The sequence below is a fragment of the Dryobates pubescens genome, chromosome 8 (genome assembly GCF_014839835.1).
Source record: "Dryobates pubescens isolate bDryPub1 chromosome 8, bDryPub1.pri, whole genome shotgun sequence".
Classification (NCBI taxonomy): domain Eukaryota; kingdom Metazoa; phylum Chordata; class Aves; order Piciformes; family Picidae; genus Dryobates; species Dryobates pubescens.
This window is the reverse complement of record NC_071619.1, coordinates 22,005,032-22,025,048: the sequence shown is the minus strand read 5'-3', so window position 1 is coordinate 22,025,048 and position 20,017 is coordinate 22,005,032. Positions and strand designations below refer to the sequence as shown.

The following is a 20,017-nucleotide window of genomic DNA, read 5'->3' as shown; positions in this document are numbered from 1 at the left end:
TTACCAGGGTCACAGAGAAGAGACTAGTGAGTGGCTTGCTTTGATGGGGACAAGCTAGAAACGATGCTGTCTGCATCCTGTGGAGTGAATTTAGCAGAGGGTCTTATGCAAGGTGACATGGAAATTATGTTTGCATTTTTAGTTCCTGAGTGTGGCTGGTTGTCAGGAAACTCACCATGACATTTTCTTACCACCAGGCAGCAGATTCTTCTGTTACCTCCTTGGTGTGGGACAGATGCTAGCCGGTTAGGTCTCCTTCTTTACTGTTTCCAAGCTATTTCAAGCGACAGATGCCAGAGCTGGCTCGGTTTCAGCTTGAGCATTTCTGTCATAGTCCTGCCTTGAGCCCAAATTCTGACCTTTACTATATGAAATAAAGTATTTATGAACAAGCAGTGGCTTGATCCAGAGCCGGCTTAGAGCAAATGTCAAGTGTCAAGTCAGTCTTCTGCTTCTTTATACCACCGGCATTAGGAACCTGGATTAGACCCTAGACTACAGCACCGACTGCCTTAGGCTTTATGGGTCTGGAGAGACATAACTTATTAACAAAGAGTTATTAAATTTTTATCAGTTTTATAACACAATGTAAATGCTTTCTATGAATCTACATTGTATTCATTATCATTTAAAATGTTAATTAACTCAAAGTTGCATTTAATTCAGTTCTAAATATGCCTTTGGGAGGAAGCTTTTAAAAACAGCTGCAGGATTGAGAAGCTCATTGATGCTGGGAAGTTGTTAGCACCACTTTTCAGGATAGGTCCCTGAAGCTGATTGCCGTTTTGAGTCTTAGCTAATTTGTGTTGATGTTATTGGGCAAGGTCTCAAATTAATACTGAACCAATAACAGCAGAAAGCTATCAGCTCATGCTAATCATAGATACACTTTGATGTGTAGTTCGTGTTCTTTTCAAATTGCTTCCAAATTAAAATGAACAGTTAATCCATAAAGCATGTACTTCTTATACTCTTGTATTATAATATTTTTTTCACATGATATCCTTACTGCTTGGCTCCTTTTATAATTCAGGGAAGAATAGGTTCACTGATTTGGAATATTCGCCCTCCCATTCATAGAAAAAGAAGTCCTCTGGCCTACGTTTTCTACATTTTGTGTGATCTGAAGTTATTGTAATGTATAGAAGGAGATTCTTATCAAAATATATACCAGTCTACAATATAGTATCAACATATAAAGTAGAATGCAGTTTATATTAAACAAATAGAATAAAATTTAAATGTGCTCAGCTTGTTATGAATGAGACTGTTACTGCTTTTGATTCATTTTGGTATAAAAACAGGAGAATGAAGGAAAAAATCAAGCAGTGTTTCCACCATCCAATTATTCCAGTGAGATCCTTAGCATAGTTAATATATGCATAGATTTAGTCAGGTAAATAATCACATAAGCTGTAATGTTACCACTAATGTCATATTACATGATTCATACTTCTAGAACTGGAACCAGAGGCAACCAACCTAAGGCTTACCTCAAGCAGGTGCAACCATTGAATTTGAACCAGAGATCTTCAGATGTTATCAGGTTCCATGTAGGTCCACAGGGTGATCCAGCCCCCAGCCTGGAAGCTGGAAGTTCCTTGCAAGACCCATTTTTCTGGGTCATTGTACTTTCTACCGTGTACCTAGAAACTTTCCAGGTACTTGTACATGGCAGGATACGTAACCTCATAAAATTTTTATGTGCTACATGAAAAGAGGAGGTTGTTGTTATGTAGCTCTGTATGTGGTTCTTGAAGTGTCACTGAACAAGCAACCATCCTGTATCATTGCTTTGACTGAGGTTACGGTAGATAGGAGGGAGTTGAACAGATGACTAACAGATGACTTCATTTGTAAGAAGTCATAGATGAATTTACTGTAGTGTGGAAGTTCTTAAATACTTTAAAGTTTAGTTGTACTTCTACTGTTTGAGACTAATCACCAGCTTCTGTTAGCATTCCTTTTTATATAATACAATAATAAATTTGTGATATTTTGCATATTACTGAAGTCTGTAATGCTGTGATTCAATTATTATCAATGACTTTAGGAAACATACTGTATGCTACCTCACACACATGCTTCACTGATACCAATCAGATTTTGTTAGCACAGTACGATTACTCTAAAAAGGAAGGGTGGAAAAAACATTATTGCTGTGTAAGAAGTGGCCAGTGTCATGTGGTTTAAAATTAATTAATGTAGACATTTTAGTTTGACTGGAAATTGATGCAGGCAAATACAAAGAAGATGGCAAAAGGCAAAGATCTCAGTCTTGACTGTGCCACTGACTTACTATAGTTCTTTTTCCATCCAGAGACTGAGGCTGTTGTATTCTCAATAGATTGTTATGTTTTGTGCTTTGAGATCCTTACATTTTGAAGTAGTGAATGTAAGCCCAGCTGTCCTTTGATGTAGCGATTCCCTTGCAGAGGTTTGTTTTCTGAAGGAGGTCATAGATACACAGCAAGGAGAAAAGTGAAATGTGTACATGCTATAAAAGAGGAATGGGGAAATTACCAGAACTGCCTTGCTACTCTAATTTACGGAGGTTCTGAAAGGGGATACTATCTAGGAGGACATGAATAGCTTCTGTTTGGCTGCTTCCAGACTTCAGGGGGCAAAAAACATTTAAAAAGTCATCAGCAGGTGTTAGCTGCTTCTAAACTTTTACAGGAATGCAGACCTTGTTTACTGTGAAGAACTGCTGAAGGAAATCCAAAAAATCATTATAGCGCCTTTGATCTTTGTCATGCAATTTCCTTTGTTCATTCTTGCATAAAAGATTTTGCTTGCACTAAGCATGTTGCTTTCTCCGTTCTCATGTTTGTGACATTATTTTCACTCTCTAACTCGGTGGTGTTGTGTGTTGCCTGACATAGCATGTCTGACAATATGAAGAGAGATTTTACATCATCATATCTGTACTGTGGAGGAAGACAGGCAACAAGAATTGGAGGTTCTGTTCTTGAGCAAGCCCTTGCTCAGTGGACTAGTAGGTGTACCATGTACCAATGTGGATGAATTATTCTACAACTAGCCCCTCTTCTCTAGTTCTTGCATAATCCTGTATAGGACATACTGCTTGGATTTCTAGTGGAAATAGAAGTTGTTCAACACAGACAACAATTTAGCAGTCAAGATAAACACTTGCCTAGCTGATAAAGTGCCATCAGCTAATAGAACTAGGATTCTTCTGAAAGTAAAAGCAATTCCAGGTTTTGAGCCTAATGTAAAGATGATGGTTATTCCTGTTCCATGAGTAACGTGAGGTAAAATGGAGTTGCAAACTGATAGCATGTTTCATTAACAGGCCTTTGTCCAGTGATTTTTTTCATTCATCCTTGTGGTGGGTTGAAAAATTTCCCCAACATTAAATTTGCCGGACCAGCTCAGTTGGAAGCAAATGAAAGCTGTATTTACAAGCAAAACTACAGTCTATAATGAAATGCAGTGAATGTGTACAAAATATACAGTACTTACAATATTTACAGGTATTTACAATTAATGAACAGCACAAGGACCTCCCTGGTCAAAGCCCAGGGAAAGCTAATAGCTTCTCCCTCCCTGCCCCTGCCTTGCACCCTTGTACACAAAGGGACAAGAGATGAAGCAGATAACTTAGAACTTAGCTAAAACAATGCAGCCAAGGTCAAGCAGAAGCCAGCAGAAGCAGAGCCTGAGAATGAGAGAAGTATGAAATTGAGTTTGTACAATTAGTTTAAGTCCCTTATCTCTTCAATGGGATTGTTTAGAACTATCATTATTTTGTGATTTATTTACATTTTACCACTTTCTGTTCAAGATCTGTGTAAAAATTTTGAAGGCATAGCCTAAAACTATCACAATGCTTTACTGCAGTTATCCCTGATCTGCCAAAAGATGCAGGGACTGACAGGTTCTCTCTGGTCAGGCTACAAGATGGGCAGCAACAAAGAAGTGATACAGTATTTATTTGGAGTTGCAGATGTGAAAATTAAATATAATTCACATAAGGAAGCAGCAGAAGGGTGAAAAGTAGAGAGATTAACTTCTGGAAAGAATAGGATGTGCTTTTCTGGCTTCCACTATATTCTGTTTTTTCCGACATATGGGAAACATCTCCCAAATTGTCAGATAGCTTTGTAGTGTTTCTCACTAATACTGAAACTGGTCTCATAGTAATTTTTGTATCATGTGTTATTTTTCATATGAAATACCTCATTTTTACTTGGTTCTAAACAAAGTCAGTAAACTGCCTAATGTCAAGATAAGCAATACAATACCAAAATACATTTTACTATGTCTTGGATGCTAAGACCTGCTTTTGGTATGCCACAGAAAAAATATTTATCCTATTCTGTGAGGCTGCACCTTTTCAGAGTGCCATTCAAATTCAATTTTAATTGTTGACAAACTATACTTTGTCTAAATTGATAAATTCAAATGTAATTTTGGTTTCATTTTATGAAAAAAAAATCATCTGCTAAAAATTAAATCCTTTCTTATTTGATAAAAGTTTAAAATTTTCCATAATTCTTAAAAGCTAGGTTTTTTGCACCCGGATCTTATGTTCCATAGAAGAATTTTTGATGGAAAAATTAAGAAAAAATCCCAAATACTTTTAATGTGTATATATTGATTGGGTAATAAGATATACCCTACTGATTTAATTATTCAGACAAAGATGAGTGGACAGTAAACTTGGGATAGTCTTTTCATATGTCTGAGCACAGATTCTGTGGTAATAATCATAATTCAGGGATCTGCAGAGACTGTAATCAGTAATGTAATCCTAGCTAGTAAACAGGATCCTTCCATACAGGTAGTTCAACTTAAAAGCATCTTACGCTTTGAAGAGTTATATGACTCAGCAAAATCCTTTGATTACATCAGGAAGAGAAGTAAAGCCACTGTTTGCAGGGACAGGGAACACTCAAATCAAGGATCTGTGCTCATGTAGTCTAAATTTTTTCTAATATTACCTCAGTCTGGAATTCTCTAAGGGCAGGAACTGGCATTCTTTTAACCCATTGGCACCAGATCTTTTTGTATGTTGATTTATGTAATATGAATTCTGTGCCGCATCTGTGCACTTCAATATGCAATTATTATATATACTCTGCCATTCTTAGGATTCCCTACACCTAATTTTGTCTCTTTTCAAGCATGAGATTAGTTTAATTTTTGTTTTAGATCTCCCTTGTGATTGCCACCACATTATTATTATTATGGTAGCCTGATCTGTGGAACTTATTTTTTCCCCTTTATTTTCTGAATAAATTCTGAAGATACTATCTCCTACTTCAATGAAATTGTGTACTCTGCATTTCTAGTGTTTTCACATTTAGTAGCTGATCAAACTTAATGGCCTTCTTGAGTGCCTGATGGAATCTTTGAATGCTGCAGCTCATTCATTTAGTTTTACTAATATTTCTTCTGTAAAATAGATAAGCTCTTGTTCTGCATCTAAAATCATAGCTTGAGGGAATGCAAGAATTTTAGCTTTACACTTATATATTCAGCCTCAACAGTAAAGCCCCACAGACTCCTGGAAAAATATCCTGAAGTTATCCCTTGGGTACCACAGATTTCTTCAGCAGTATCCTTGAGTTCTGCCTGTGAGAAATATAAAATATGTAAAAATATGCATTTGTTTTTAATCTGACTTTAGCATATGAGTCTTTTGTCTGCCCTCTTCTTTCTCCTCAAACAGGACAAAGTAAAATCCTTAGAGGTAGAACTCCAAGCAATTCACTTTTGGAAGATGACTTTCTTGTCAGTGTCCCCCGAGCATTGGATTTCTGGATGCTTTCAGTATCTGACTCTTAAAACATCTGGCAGCATTACTACTTCCAGATATATTGACTTCCTGTGGCATTTGTGGTTGATAAAGTTACTTTCAGTGGAGTAACTGACCTGCAAATCTTATGAAACCTTATATATAATTTTTTTCTTTGTTGGAGAGAGTTACTCCTCCTCCAGGTGATCGTGGACCTCATTGTGAATTTGGTGTGATAATTTTAGCAGGAATACTGGCAGTTCAGTTGTTTCCTGGAGAATTTTCTTTTCCATTTCTTCTATCAGTCTTTCTTCTTATGATGCTACCTGCTTTGAAACTGGACATCTTCTATATTTAATTCTATACTCACATAGTATAAATTATTTCCCTGGTATAACACTGGGCACACAAAGTGTTCTGCAGGACACAACTAAATAACCTTAGTGGCCAATTCCACAGTGGAAGGTTTCTCTCCAAAATTTTCTTATTTCAGTGCATTATGTACTGACAGGGTGCTGCTTGTTAGGCTACCATTGCTGTCTCTGGTAATGTCCACATACTTGTCAGGATTTGGTTAGTGAAATGCATTTACCTCAGATGAAGTTTTCATTCCAAAGCCATCACTGGTTGTGATCCTCGTTGTGAACTAAGCAAGCTTGAAATCCGTGTGTAGCTTTAGTAACAAAATGAAAAATAAAATGAAAAAAAAAAATAGTATTTAACTTTATTTTTTTAAAAGCTGGCTGAGTTTATTTTGGTAGATTCAGTATCATTGGCTTTCTCTGCTGTTACTCTGTATGCTTTTACAGTTTGATTTACATGATGAGAATGTGAGATGCCTCTCACAATAACTCTGAATAGTTCAGCCCTGACTTCTGCACTGTTATCAATGCAGTATTTTATAGTATTAGAGAAATTAGAGGGAATTTATAACAGGTGTTTCTGAAAAAAATTTGTGTGGCAGTATTTTGATCCTATTTTGATTTAATTCAACAAGTATGAACCTTGCTAAATATATCCGTCCTTTAGAGTACACTATCTGTTAGAAACTAAAACACTGTTGTAACGTTAGTTATTAGTTATTGTGGTTGTATTTCTTATCATACGCTTTATTTTCAACTCTTACGATATTGCCAACCCTTGCTTCCTCATAGCAATAGATTTCAGCCAAACTACCGATTGCTTTGGCAGAGATGTAAGTATTCATTCTTTTGTGGGTTCTTTTGCAGCTACAGTCAGGAGTAGACATCAAATTTCCAATCCTTTTTTTGTAAATAATTAATATGATATTGGTTTACTTCCTTTGTTTTGCCACTGTTTAGCTAGAAATTATGTGTTGTGCTTCCCTAATTTTCCATAGCAGTGAATTATGTTCTATCTCCATTTTTGCTATTGCTATTTGTACTATTTTATAGATTTAATCTTAGTTATTTTTACCTTGGTTGGTTTTGGTTGGTGCTTTGGAGATTTTTTAAATATTAATATACTTACCAGGTGTTATTGGATTTTTTGATACATCTATTCAGAGAAAACCAGAGCTTTCCAAGAATGGAGTACATCGTAGAATTTACTAAAGTAGGCAGCACTTCAGAAAAAAACAAACTGACTTTATAGCATTGTGAAGTGTATTTAACTCTATATCTGTAAATGATAAAACCAACGTGTAATAACAGCTTTTTAAATACAACAGGTTCAATCTATTTGATTAATTTGGATATTTACCCTGTGACTTCCAGTACTTTGCATAAGAGAACTGGTTTAACAACAATTAATATTCCTTGCCTTTATGAAAGCCATACTTCAGGTAACAGTATTGTTAAACTGCAAACAATGTGCTAAAAATCCATCTTCTGGCAATAACATTTCTGTGTGTAAAAGCAGCTGAGAACTACTATTCTATAGTTATGAATAGATTTGAAGAGAGAAAACAGCGCTGGGGCTTGAAGCCCTGTGTAACCAGCAGGTGGTGGTGCTGTATTAGAAGTAAGTGGTGACTAAAAAGCCTCCAAAAACTTCCTTATGTATTGCTTTTGTGAGGAAACAATTTTATTTAAAAAGCATCCCAAGTTTCTAATATTTCAGATGACTCATTTTGATTGTGTGGAGATGTTCCAAATAGGTATATACAGTGTAACCTCTTGTATGTAAAAACAGTGTGTTTGCAGACATGCTCAGCTTTTTAGAGTTTACATGGTGATGGTATTATAACCTCACAGGTAACAGTTGTGTGGAGACTTCCATCCAGGAAGGAGTACTACAGAAAATATTACAGCTGAACCTGAAAGAGTATTGAGAATCACTGTGCCTGATCCTATTAAAATTTAATAAATGGAAGTTTCTCCCTGATGTGTATGAAAATTGGATAAGACCAGCTACAAGAAAGCCAGAGTAAAATGTCAGGATTTCAGTTCTTCTTGTTCAGAGACACAGATACTTCTATCCTTTTGGTTTGGTTTGGTTTGGTTTTTTTACAAAGGTAAACAACAGCCAAAAGGGCAAAGATATTAAATGGTAGAGAAGTTTGAAGTTTAAAAATATATTTTTTTTTTTAAATTAGAATTTATTGGTGATATATTAGCCACACAGAAAAAAACCCCAAGCAAACAAAAACAATACCCCAAACCCCCAGACTGTGTAATGTCTTCTGGATTGTGTGTTTCAGAATCAAGACAATTCACGAGGAAGCGGAGGAAGAATTAAAGTACTAAATCTTAGAAGTCCTCTAGATTTATAAGAAGTTTATAAAAATCTGTTCCTTCCTCAATAATGCTGTGCTGGTAGGGAAATGAGCGTGGGGACCTAGTGTGTCTTCTTCAGGAAATGTGTTAATGAAAACACTTTTATCACAAATTTATGTTTAAACTTGAGCAGGGTAGATAAAATATTATTTCAGTTTAAAGTTTCAGAATGCTCAGGTTAGAATGACACTGGAAATGTGTATCTTTGATATATTGAGACAAATTGGCACTTTGAACTGTAAAACAAATTAATAATTCTAATTAGATTTCTACAGGCAGAAATATACACTTCCCAGTGTTCTCAGGAAGGAAAGTTACAGCAAGACCTAGCTGAGATTTCTGTAGTTCTACTCCAAAGAAGTCAGCATATAACTTATCTCTTTCCCATGGGCTGAAGTACTTGCTCTTCCTGAGGAGGAGTACAAGATTTCAAATCCCAAGGAGCAGAGCAATCACTAAGGTCTCCTGTGCTTTTTCCTTTAGTTCTAGGTTTTGTATATTTTCCCACTTAACTGGCACAATGATGAGCTGCCTTTCAAAAATATCTTTTGTCTCCACTGCTTTAGTGGATTGTGAGTGTATTCAGTCACAAAGGGGAAACTTCCCTTACTTTCTGGAAATAGGACAGATGCCTCCTGCAGTTTGGCAGACCTATGTAACTACAGTCAACCCTCACTGTTACTGCAGCTTCTTTCTTGGTATCCCTTACAGCTGGTTTCAAAATCCTCTCTTGAGGCAATAAGCACCCCAAGGCTGTGTGACAGATCAGCAGTAGAACTTAAGTCAAGAGATTACCAGTTCTCTGTAGCCATGGGATCATCAGGTAGTGTATTTAAAAGTTAATGTGGCATTGAGCAATCCTTTTGTACTTTGCTTCTGCTAGATGCAGCAGCTAGAGGTCTAGAATTGGAGTTCATAGCTGCTTGTGACGCAGTATGACATACAAGGCCAGAGCATCTCTTTTTTTGACACACAGGTAACATTTTCCTGTTGCTCTTCCATTGTGTTCAGACAGCAGAAGAGCTTGCCATAATCAAATAACAAAATTTAAAATTTAACTCTGAGACTATTTACACTTGCAATACCTGATGAGAAATTTTGAGCTTCCTTATTCTCCAGAGTGCACTCTCAAAAGATAAATATCAATTCACTTTGATGTTTGTCTGGATATTTTACACCCATGAACACAGACCATGTTCTGTTTCAAGTTCTGCAATTTAGCCACATCTCCCTTTCGTCACTCTTTTCTATACTTTACTTTCATAGAATCATGGAATTGTTTCTGTTGGGAAAGACTGTTAAGATCCTTGAGTCCAACTGTTACCTAACTCTGCCAAGTCTGGTGCAAAACTACATGCCTTAGTACTGCATCTCTATGTCCTTTAAACACCTCCAGGAATGGAGATTCAGCTACCTCCCCTGGGAGCTTATTCCAGTGTTTGAGAAACCTTTCTGTGAAGAAGTTTCTTCTAACATCCAATCTAAACCTCCTCTGGCACAGTTTGAGGCCATTTCCTATCATCCTATCATTTGTTACTAGGGAGATGAGACCAGCACCTACCTTGCTACAATCTTAACCACTTTACCCAAGTGGTATTCTGTATGAGTGCAAGTCAGTTGGACAATTAAATGGACAGAGGTAAAATAGGCCTCTGATGTGGGGGTATTTTAACTTTTCTTTTGACACTTCTTAAATAACAAAATAATTACTTGAATAAACAGTTACAGAGTGAATCATGATGTCAAAATGCAGTGGAGAATGAGACTAAAAATCAACAAAACTATATGGGGAATAGTAATATCTGATTAAGCAAAGATGTCCAAGGTTCAGTGGCTCTATGACAATCTAAATACAATTTAGGATTTGATTAGGAAATATATGAAGCAGCTTTTTTTTCTACTATGCACATTTGTCAGGGGAAAGAGAAGATGGTTCTTATGGTACAAACAGTGTCATAATTTGTGTATACTTCTATATGGGAACAAGAAACCAGGTCTATGGAATCTGAAGCTTTTCTTCTCTAAATTGCCCAAGCCAGTTGTAAAATGTTATGTATATGAGGCTTTCTTCCTGCCCAATTTTATCAGCTTGTGCCCTGACACATATGAGCAACTCCTGATCTACAGTCCACTGAAGTAATTGTGTTTTCTCTGACTTCAGTGGCCTTTAGACCAGCCACAATTTGAACAGCTTTAAACCACTTTGCTTGCTGAAGTTATAGTAATAGAGAAGTGGTAACAACTGGTATATCTGTAAAGCATCCTTAATAATTATGCTCTTGAATGAAACCAGAGTAGCAAAGTAAAAAAAAACAAAACAAAACAAGCCACAGTTCCACAGTAACCATAGGGGGTTGCTCTACCCCTAAAAATAAAGTAGTGTGAAACCATACCCTGGACTTTCTTCATGAAAATATTTTGCTGGATTTATAAACACCTTTGCAGTCATCCTTTCATTCGGTAGATGTTTAAAAGCTCAGGAGCTTAAGTTTCAGAGTATCAGAGCAGCTGTCTGGAATGCATAACAGGATCTAGCCTAGCAACATTCTGTATTTTCTGTTGACTATTTTTTTACATTATTCTAGGAAAAACAAAGGTGAAGAATATATCTGTAGCTGAGTTTCAGTCCTTTATGTGAGAGGAGAATTAAGACTAAAATTTAAGCATTGGATGCCAAGAGGGAAAATAGGAGCAGAGCAATGCTTTTGTCATTCAGTTTTATAAGCCTTTAGCTAAAATGTGTGAGCCTGGGTCAAAAAGAGGGGAGGAAAGAAAAGAAATCAAAAAAGTGGTGTTTCTTAGCTGCACTGTTTCAAAGAGCATGTCTCATGTAAGCATCATTCAGTATTTGTAAACTGTTCTGAGATGTGTTCTCGACATTCTTGGATCTTGATGTTTTCTTACCTGCTTCAGATAGCACACACTGCAACCAGAAGCCAGTGAGCCTCACCTGCTTTTCTAGTGGTACTAGTATGTAGAGATGGGAGCATATCTGTTTCTCTTTATATGTATAATTTTATATATATAATTTTCTCTTTATATATAATTTCCCTGAGTTTGTAATGCACATAGAAACCAAAACAGCAGTCCTGGTTAATTAGAATTACCAGTTCAGACACCAAGCAAATACTGCTCTGCACTTTCTGTAATTAAAATTCTTGTCCCTCATCAAGAGCCATTGCATTGTAATTTCTTGTCAATCATTTTGTTACATCTGTTACCACCAAGAAGAAAAAATAAAAAAAATCAGGTAAATCTATAAAATAAATAGTTTATTGTTATAAAGTGATTTTTAAAGTGGATGAATAATGTTTTTGTTTCCCAACAAATAACGAATGTTCTGATTAAACCGTATCTCAATACCTTGCTAAGTTCCAACCCCAACTGATTAGGCACATTTTCTTTTCTGAAACTACCTTTGATAAGAAATGCATTACAAACTCATCAGTTTAGCTTCCTGTTAACAAAGAGACAGCAGCCGTCTGGATTATTCTAGATCCGCAGTGAAACTGCCACACTATGTATGCTCAAACTAAAGCTGTGCAAGTTTGACAAGGGGCAGATGAATCCAGGAGTTATTGTGCAGGGGTTTAAGTCTATGCGGCAGCTGACGGTTGAAATAATCATCTATACATCGCTCTGAGCTAGCTGGGGAAAGGTTGAAGCTGTATATTTTCAACATATCTAGCCTAATGGTTAATCTGTTGTCTTGTACAGGGGGTGCTGGGTGGAATCACAGCAGTAGCTGACAGTTTGGAGGAATTGCTGTGGGTATTTTCAGTTGTCTTATTCACAGAGTGGTAGGTAGCAAAGTCTAAACAGGCTTGTCATTGAAAGAGGTACTGCCACTCCCATCAAAAGAACTCTGGTAGCAAAAAAAATCAATTAACATGTTGATTATTTCCATTTAATAATACAGAGCTGCAGCTTGTCTTTACCCTCCACACAAAAGCTGAGCTCTGTGGAAGACATGCCAGGTCGCAGAATGGTGATTGCTCCTTTGGAGGTCAGCTAGGCAGAGGCTTGGGAGAAAGAGAACAGTGAAGTTGGGGACAGAAATAAAAATATTTTTTCAAACCAAGGTTGTTTCACCGTTGAAGACACTCCTGATACTACTAGTGCTGGATCTGGCATATCTGCGCTGTGACATGGCATTACTCACTACAGAGATTAAGGGGGTGCAGTATGAATTAGACTGAAACAAAAATGAAGTATCTGCAAGTGACAGCTCTGGCTGATGGCTGACTATGAAGGAAAACACTGTGCTAGTGTCTGGCGAAAAACGGTGCTGAAAGCCTGGCAGCTGATAGGGATGGGGGAGGAATGGAGCGGTGGGTATCAGTGGTGGTTGTTTAGAATGTCTGGTTTGGGTCAGGATATTTTTTCTCCTTTAAAACACATTTTCATCTTCCCTTCCAGGCAAATCATGCTGAAGCCAGTTTCAGCCATTTTGTTGAAAGCACTGTACTGGTATTCTGCCTTGTTACATTTAAATTAAAGCTCAGCCCTGTTTTCAGTTACGGCAAATGTATACTCACAAAGAATAAACAGAGATTGCCATAGGCATTAAATTAACTGCATTGGTTGTTTTAAAAATGTTCAGGGAGTTGCAATTGCATTTCAAATTATCTTCATTGTAATAAATAAAATGTATAGAAATAGAAACAGGCATGATACCCTAATGCAGTCTGTAGGCAAGTGTATAGCCATTGAGCTTGAAAGGGAGTTCTTCAGGGTGGGAAAAAGAATAGGAATGCATGCAGCTTCAAAATAGCTTTATATAAATCATATCTCACATTAAATAAAAGCATTATTTTGTATTTGTCTTGATGTTGTTAAACTATCTTCTGCAAGTTCTATACAGCATTTACCAAAATCAGGTAGTGTTCACCCAGGGTACAATTAAGAAATGCTACGCAAAAAAAAAAGAATTTCTTACTCTTACTCTACTCTTACTCACTTCTTTATTGTATACCGTTCTCAAAATGACCAGTAAGTGTCTCTATTCTTAGTTAACAGTAATAATGCCTTATGGCTACATGACAAGTGTCCTGAAGAGTTCTAATGAGATTTGGCAAAATAAACAATGCAGGCAGCACACTTGTCCTGTGACCATTTGCATATGTCATATTAGATAAAGAAAAATTAATGTAACTATGATTAGAAAATTGTTTTCTTTTAGTAGACTCGGTGGTGCTAAACTCATCACTTACTTGGAAGAGAATTCCTGTGGATTTAGAGGCTGTGGTTTGACATTGCACAGTGGTACAACAAATTACCCGAGTCCAGACAGTTTGGTTGCCAAACCTAGTGAGGCAGTGACAGTATGTAAGGATGTATTTAGTTCCATATGATTAACAGCAATCTTTGTTTCCTAAATATATTTTCTTTGGAAACCAACCCACCACAAAGTGATGCAAGCATCCAATCAGATTTTTAAGGAATTATAAGAAAAAGAAACTGCCTTTGCTGAACAACAGGATGCTATAAAAACATAACTGTTTTGGTTTCTGCATATTATAATATATATCTGCAGAAGTAATTTTGTTGGCCTGTGTTTTTCACCTAGCTGTACAATACTGCTTAATCCGAGAGCACAATAATGTCATGTGTTCAAAATTGCACCTGTGTGCTTGCACATACAGCTCCATATATGTCCTGACATGTTTGTGTTTGTGGCCCAGTGTGCATGTACAATTTGGCAGGCTATTTAGACTAAAAAAAAAAACCCAAACAGTTCTACTCTTCCAGGGCAAAATATATATTACTGTGCTAGAGGAATAGAGAAAGAGATAATTATTTCTACCAAAGATAGGTTATTCAGATATTATACTGTGGTCGTTGTTTTTTAAGATGGAGAAAAAAGACATGAGCCATAAGCTGTTGGAGCTAGAAAGAAGTTTCTCCTATGAACAAGGTATTTCATAGTCATTCCATTTTCGTCATAAGCTGGTGAGCTCTTCTCAGAGGCAGGAGATTAGAGTTCATGGGATGAAGCTGGTAGTTAGAAGTTTTAAATAAGGAGTAATTTGACCCAAAAATGGCAAGTCTGTTATCCCCATGGTTTAATATTTTGCTTTCCAGTGGCAGTTCCTATCCACACTGTTGGAACTAAGGTGAAGTAGGATTTCTATTAAGCAGATCAGTCTGCCTTAATCCTGAACAGGACCATGTGATGCTATCAAATATGATGCCAAACTCAAGCTAATAAGCCATTACAAAAGAGAAGGTACTTCAGTTCTGGTTCACGCTATGCCACTGCAAGCACAAAATCTTGGGAAAGCTTGCTTATGTCTGCACCGAATGCGCTGTAAGATGTACAGTGTTACGGAAGTTTAGTGCTTAATAGTCAGGTCTTGTACTTAAACCATCTCCAGAAGAGACTGTAAAAAGATTTTGATGTTTCTTAACCCACTTGGAGGGCAAATAAGTGTTATTAATTGATTTTGGCCTTCTGCCATTGCATGTGAAGATACTTTGATGCAGATGTGGTTTTATAAAGGTTATTTCCAATATCACTGTCTGTAGTTCTGTCTGTAGTTTAAAAATAGAACTGAATCAAACTGCATTTCAAAGTGTTTAAATACATGCTTGACCAGTGACTTGTGTAGGGAGATAGGTCTCTGCAGATATATTTTATCACCTGAAAATTGTTTCAGTGGAAGAATATAAAAGACAGAAGTACAAGATTTGACAAACCCCCAGTAACTCTGAGGTAAGATTGGTCATTTTTGAGTATCCAATACGATGCACAACTTTTTTTGTGCCAGTTTTGCTAATCGAAGATATATGCCATCCTCTGGTGATTTAAAATCAGTGTGAACTCTTATGAATGTGTATTATTAATGTTGCACTTTAGATGTTCCTACTATTAGCAAAGAGCAGAATAACATTGTGAGGTAGATTCTGGTTCTGCTCTAACTGATTCATTATGAACCTCAGTCATAGTAGTAGTAGCAAGGCATCAGTTTAGTTGAACCTGTGCATTCATATTACTTGTGTAATTCAAGTATTATCAGCTTGCTTTATTTTTTGGTAGTAGAGTCAGATTTTATGCTTAAACACAAATGGCAAACCCAGATGCTATTTATCTGTCTTCCTGGTTACCAGATAGTGTTTCTGTCTGGTGGTAAACTACACCAAGATGCCAGAAAACATGCCACTCTCCTCAAATAATTTGGAGCCACTGTCTATTTGAAGTTCTACATGAATACTTTAACACCATTGAAATATATGGAAATAATTCTACCCACCTAACCTCCTCACCTCATAATGCACAACAGGGCATGAGATCTTAGTGGCTCAGTAATATACTTTATTTTCTACAATATAGTCATTAGGAGAAGATTATTACTGCATATTTTTACCCAGCAAAACCTTTTATTGTTGTTATTTACAGAGGATGACATTAGAGATATTAGTATGGCCTTTTTTTTTTTTTAATTGGCTTTGATATATTGGATATGGAAGACTAAGAACCACATTTTCAAGTTAAATTCATATTTAGGAAATACAAATTTATTAGCTTTTTTTTTCATAGGTGCTATGTATGACCTCTGAAATGTACAGTATTAGGCTCTTCTGAATACGCAATAACTTTTACGTAGGTTCCTAAATGTCAGTTTAATTACATAAGTATGTTTGCACAATTTGGAAGTGTTGACCTGACTTTTTTCTGTGGTTCCTTATTTATTTTAATAGCTGCAGAGTGCTCTACCTCCCCTGTAATTTTCAGTAGATTCAAAGGAATAAACATCTTCCACAGATAGTAAATCTCAAAGCCTTTATCAACATGTGGGAAATAAGTGTTGCCTCAGACACACTTACCCTAGGATGGGATTATCGCTTAAAGATGATAATATTGTGTAATAATCCTTTTATAAGTATTCTTTTATAAAAAGCCATTTAAAAGAATCATAAGAAAGCTGCAGGTATAAACCTTTATTTCAGCTGTAGAAACCTATACTTCAAGCTTTAAAGTCTGTGATTCCACATAATATCAGAAGTGATTCATGCCTGTGGTTGGAAATAATTTTTAATAGTAAGACATTAATTTAAATTTTTTTCTTATTATTTAGAAGTAAAGAATGCAGCTAGATCAAGTTACCCAAAATGTTCAGATCAATTCAAGAATGCAACTACTAATGCATTGGTTGGTGCCAAGTCCACTGAAGGAGTCCCGGAACCTGTTCCACTTGTTAATAACCGTAAAGGGAGCCTCTTCCTACCCAGCAAGCCCTCGCTGCTGCAACTTAACTCACAGAGTTCTGTTGAACAAGGAAAATCTACATACTGTAGATTTCAAAGGGCGCTCAGCTTGCCTGTAAAATACTGCTACCACTCCCAAAAGCCTGGGTTGAACCAAGATCTCCGTAGGTAGCCCCACAGTTGTATGCATAAGGCAATATAGATTGGTTTGTGCATGGTTTTGCAGTCTGTTTTCAATGTGACTATGACATTACTAATGCTCTGTTAAGTGCTTACAGATGTGGGTTTCTCCAGATGTGGTGATTAATAAGTTGAGATAGCTAGTTGACTAATGTTTCTGGGTGGTTTGCGCTTTACCTTCATATGGCTTATTTGCTCTGAAGGATTTACATGCTAGGCAGAAAGAGTTTACCAGGTATTTCAGCTTGCGTGATATTCAGTAACATAAATTTTATTTCCTATTTCTGGTCTGAAGAGCAGTGTCTGTAAACTGTTCTGCTGGTGACATGGGAGAGGCAGTGAAGGAGACAGATTTATTTTAAAAATAGTAACAAAATAGTAAAGAAAAAGTTACGAACTTGTCCACTGTCTCTGAAAGACATTCCCTTTATTTTGCTTAAAAAATTAAATGAGAATAAAAGTCAAGTAATATGTTGTTACAGATGTTCAGCTCCACATTAAGGCTGTGAAAATTACCAGCACATCTTAAATCAATTCATGAAACATAGTCTGGAGGTTATGTCATTGAAATAATGAATTCTCTTTACTCAAGAATAAGCAAACATGTTAAAACATCGATGTAACTTTAAATTAAACTCCAGCATAAACTGGAGCATCTGAAACCTCATTAGACTCGCCTGACATTTTTCTAGCACAGAGTCTTCCTTAACTGCAAAGCTATTAGATTCTCTGCCTATTAGACAATTGAGCACTAGCTTGTTACAACAGTACATTAAGTGTTATACTTAGGGATGTGCAAACAAGGTCTTGAATTTTATTGTAACTCAGAGGCTGGATTAAGTTCAATTCTATAAAATTCTGTGTCCATTTCTTGAACTTATCTTCAATTTTTATGAAAGCTGGTAAAGAAAGTCTGCATAATATAATACAACTATATTTTAATACAAAATCTGTAGCATAAAGACATAAAAAAATGCTGGAAATGGTGACTCATTAACAGAAGCACTAGGTCAAACATACAGCTTCAGAGTTAAGTTGTCATATATCACAGCCCATTATTCAAATATAGTTGTCTTTCATAAGAAAAAGCAAATTTAAGACTCCTTTTTAAATTAATTCAGGCACAGGAACCATGAAACTAAAATGATATTTTATGGCTTTACTAAAAATTTTGCTAGATCTATTTCTTTAAATATGCAGGAAATTGATAAGAATATCTGAAGGACAAGAATTAAATATGGTTTATATCCTACTTACTATTGAGAAGGGACTTGTGATTTATCATTGCAACAAATTTTGGGAACAAAGCCATAAGTAATGGTGTCCATTATATACCATTCACATATTTCAGCTTCATGTTCCCGTCTCCCATTCTTAGGGAGAAGTTTCTTAGTTGCAGGTGCCCTGTAAAATCTGCTCACAGATCTCATTGTAAAACAAAATCTTCTTTGGATGTGATATAATTAAGATAGATCACCTTTTATTGCTGCAGTGATAATAAATGGCCTCCTTGCTTAAGCAAAGCAGGATTGCTTTAGCACCAAATTGAGACCTATAGAAGGCTTTGTTCTAACAGATAATAACTAATGAGTCACATTAACCTTAGGCTTTCCAGGCATAGTGTGAGTATGACAAGCACATGTCTTATTTATTATAAATACAGTATCAAAAAATAGTGCAAACTGTAAGAAATCTAGTTCTAGAAATTAAGATTCTGGGTGATTACTAGTGAGGGAGACTTAGGGTTAGGGAGGTTGTAGCCAGGTGGGAGTTGGTCTCTTCTCCCAGGCAACCAGCACCAGAACAAGAGGATACAGTCTCAATCTTCACCAGGGGAGGTTTAAGCTGGATGTTAGGAAGAAGTTCTTCATAGAAAGAGTGATTGGCCATTGGAATGGGCTGCCCAGGGAGGTGGTGGAGTCACCATCACTGGAGGTGTTTAGGAAGAGACTGGATGGGGCACTTTGTGCCATAGTTTAGTTGATCAGATAGTGTTGGATGATAGGTTGGACTCGATGATCTCAAAGGTCTATTCTATTCTATTCTATTCTATTCTATTCTATTCTATTCTATTCTATTCTATTCTATTCTATTCTATCTCTTCCTTTGAGTTTTTAATTGCCCAGCAGTGTAGCACTACCTGGTAGCACTGGAAAGCAAAAATGTTGGACCATACAATACAAAAGGTCCTTATTGTGCTAACTTTCAGTATTTAGAAGGATCAGACAGGAGTCTCATTAGATAGTCGAAAACTTGGAAAAGTAACATATTTTAATAGTTCATAGAAATATTTTTTGCTATAATGTGATTTATAGTTGCCTTGTGTTAATGTAAGATTTTGCAAGTGGTCCCGATGGCTATATATCTCCCTTAAACCGTTAAAATAACATAACAATACGCTTGTGGTGCCGCACTCAATCTCTTGAAAAACACTCTATAACCCCATGTTAGCAGAATAAATTGAGTGAAATTTAGAATTACTACTACCAAGCAGGCAAAACATATCAGTTGTGGCCAGTTTCTGGAAGTCTGATTTTTGCATGCTTCTTGTTCCTTTGATCTTTCAAGTGGTGGATTCACAGAACAAGAGAGCACGTTGTATATCTTGAAAGCAGCCTATTGTTTGTGTGGAATAGTATGCAAATAACTCTTTGATAGACAAGTTTAAAATAAGACTAGGCCATTTCTAAGAAAGTGATTTGCAGAGGGTGTTTTTTTGGAATTGAAAATAGTAAGAGATTACTAACAAAATATTCATGTCATGTTAGAAACAGCTAAATACTGAAGTGATCTAGTTTAATCCAAACATGCTGTTAAAGAAAGAAATATTCAATTTGTGTTTTTCTGAGAATTTTCTATGGTCTTATTTATCACAGCCAAACAAGGAATGGTGCTTGACTAATCAACAAGAAGCATTTCCACCACAGGACTCAGACTTGGAAAAAAAGTAAAATGAGAATTAAGTGGCTTTGTCTTTGAGGATGCTGCTTAAGAAGGAAGGAAATTTAGTGAATCATTATTAGACAGTCATTGCTCTGATCTAAGAATTACCACACTTTGGGGCATCTATTCTGGAGTTAGATTATCTTTTTCTTTTTTTTTTTCTCTTTCTCAATTCTTCCTTTTG

General features: G+C 36.3%; 1 protein-coding gene across 36 annotated transcripts in view; it reads left to right on the top strand.

Moving 5' to 3' along the window:
* KCNMA1 (potassium calcium-activated channel subfamily M alpha 1) overlaps nucleotides 1-20,017 on the top strand; it is a 417,239-nt gene that overhangs the window by 332,957 nt on the left and 64,265 nt on the right. For 5 of the 36 annotated variants that reach the window (XM_054163264.1, XM_054163263.1, XM_054163262.1 and 2 more), the window contains one exon: nucleotides 16,581-16,874. The exons of the other annotated variants lie outside the window; for them this stretch is intronic. In XM_054163264.1, the coding sequence (XP_054019239.1) occupies nucleotides 16,581-16,874 (294 nt within the window). The remainder of the gene's footprint in view (nucleotides 1-16,580; nucleotides 16,875-20,017) is intronic. 36 annotated transcript variants of the gene reach the window in all.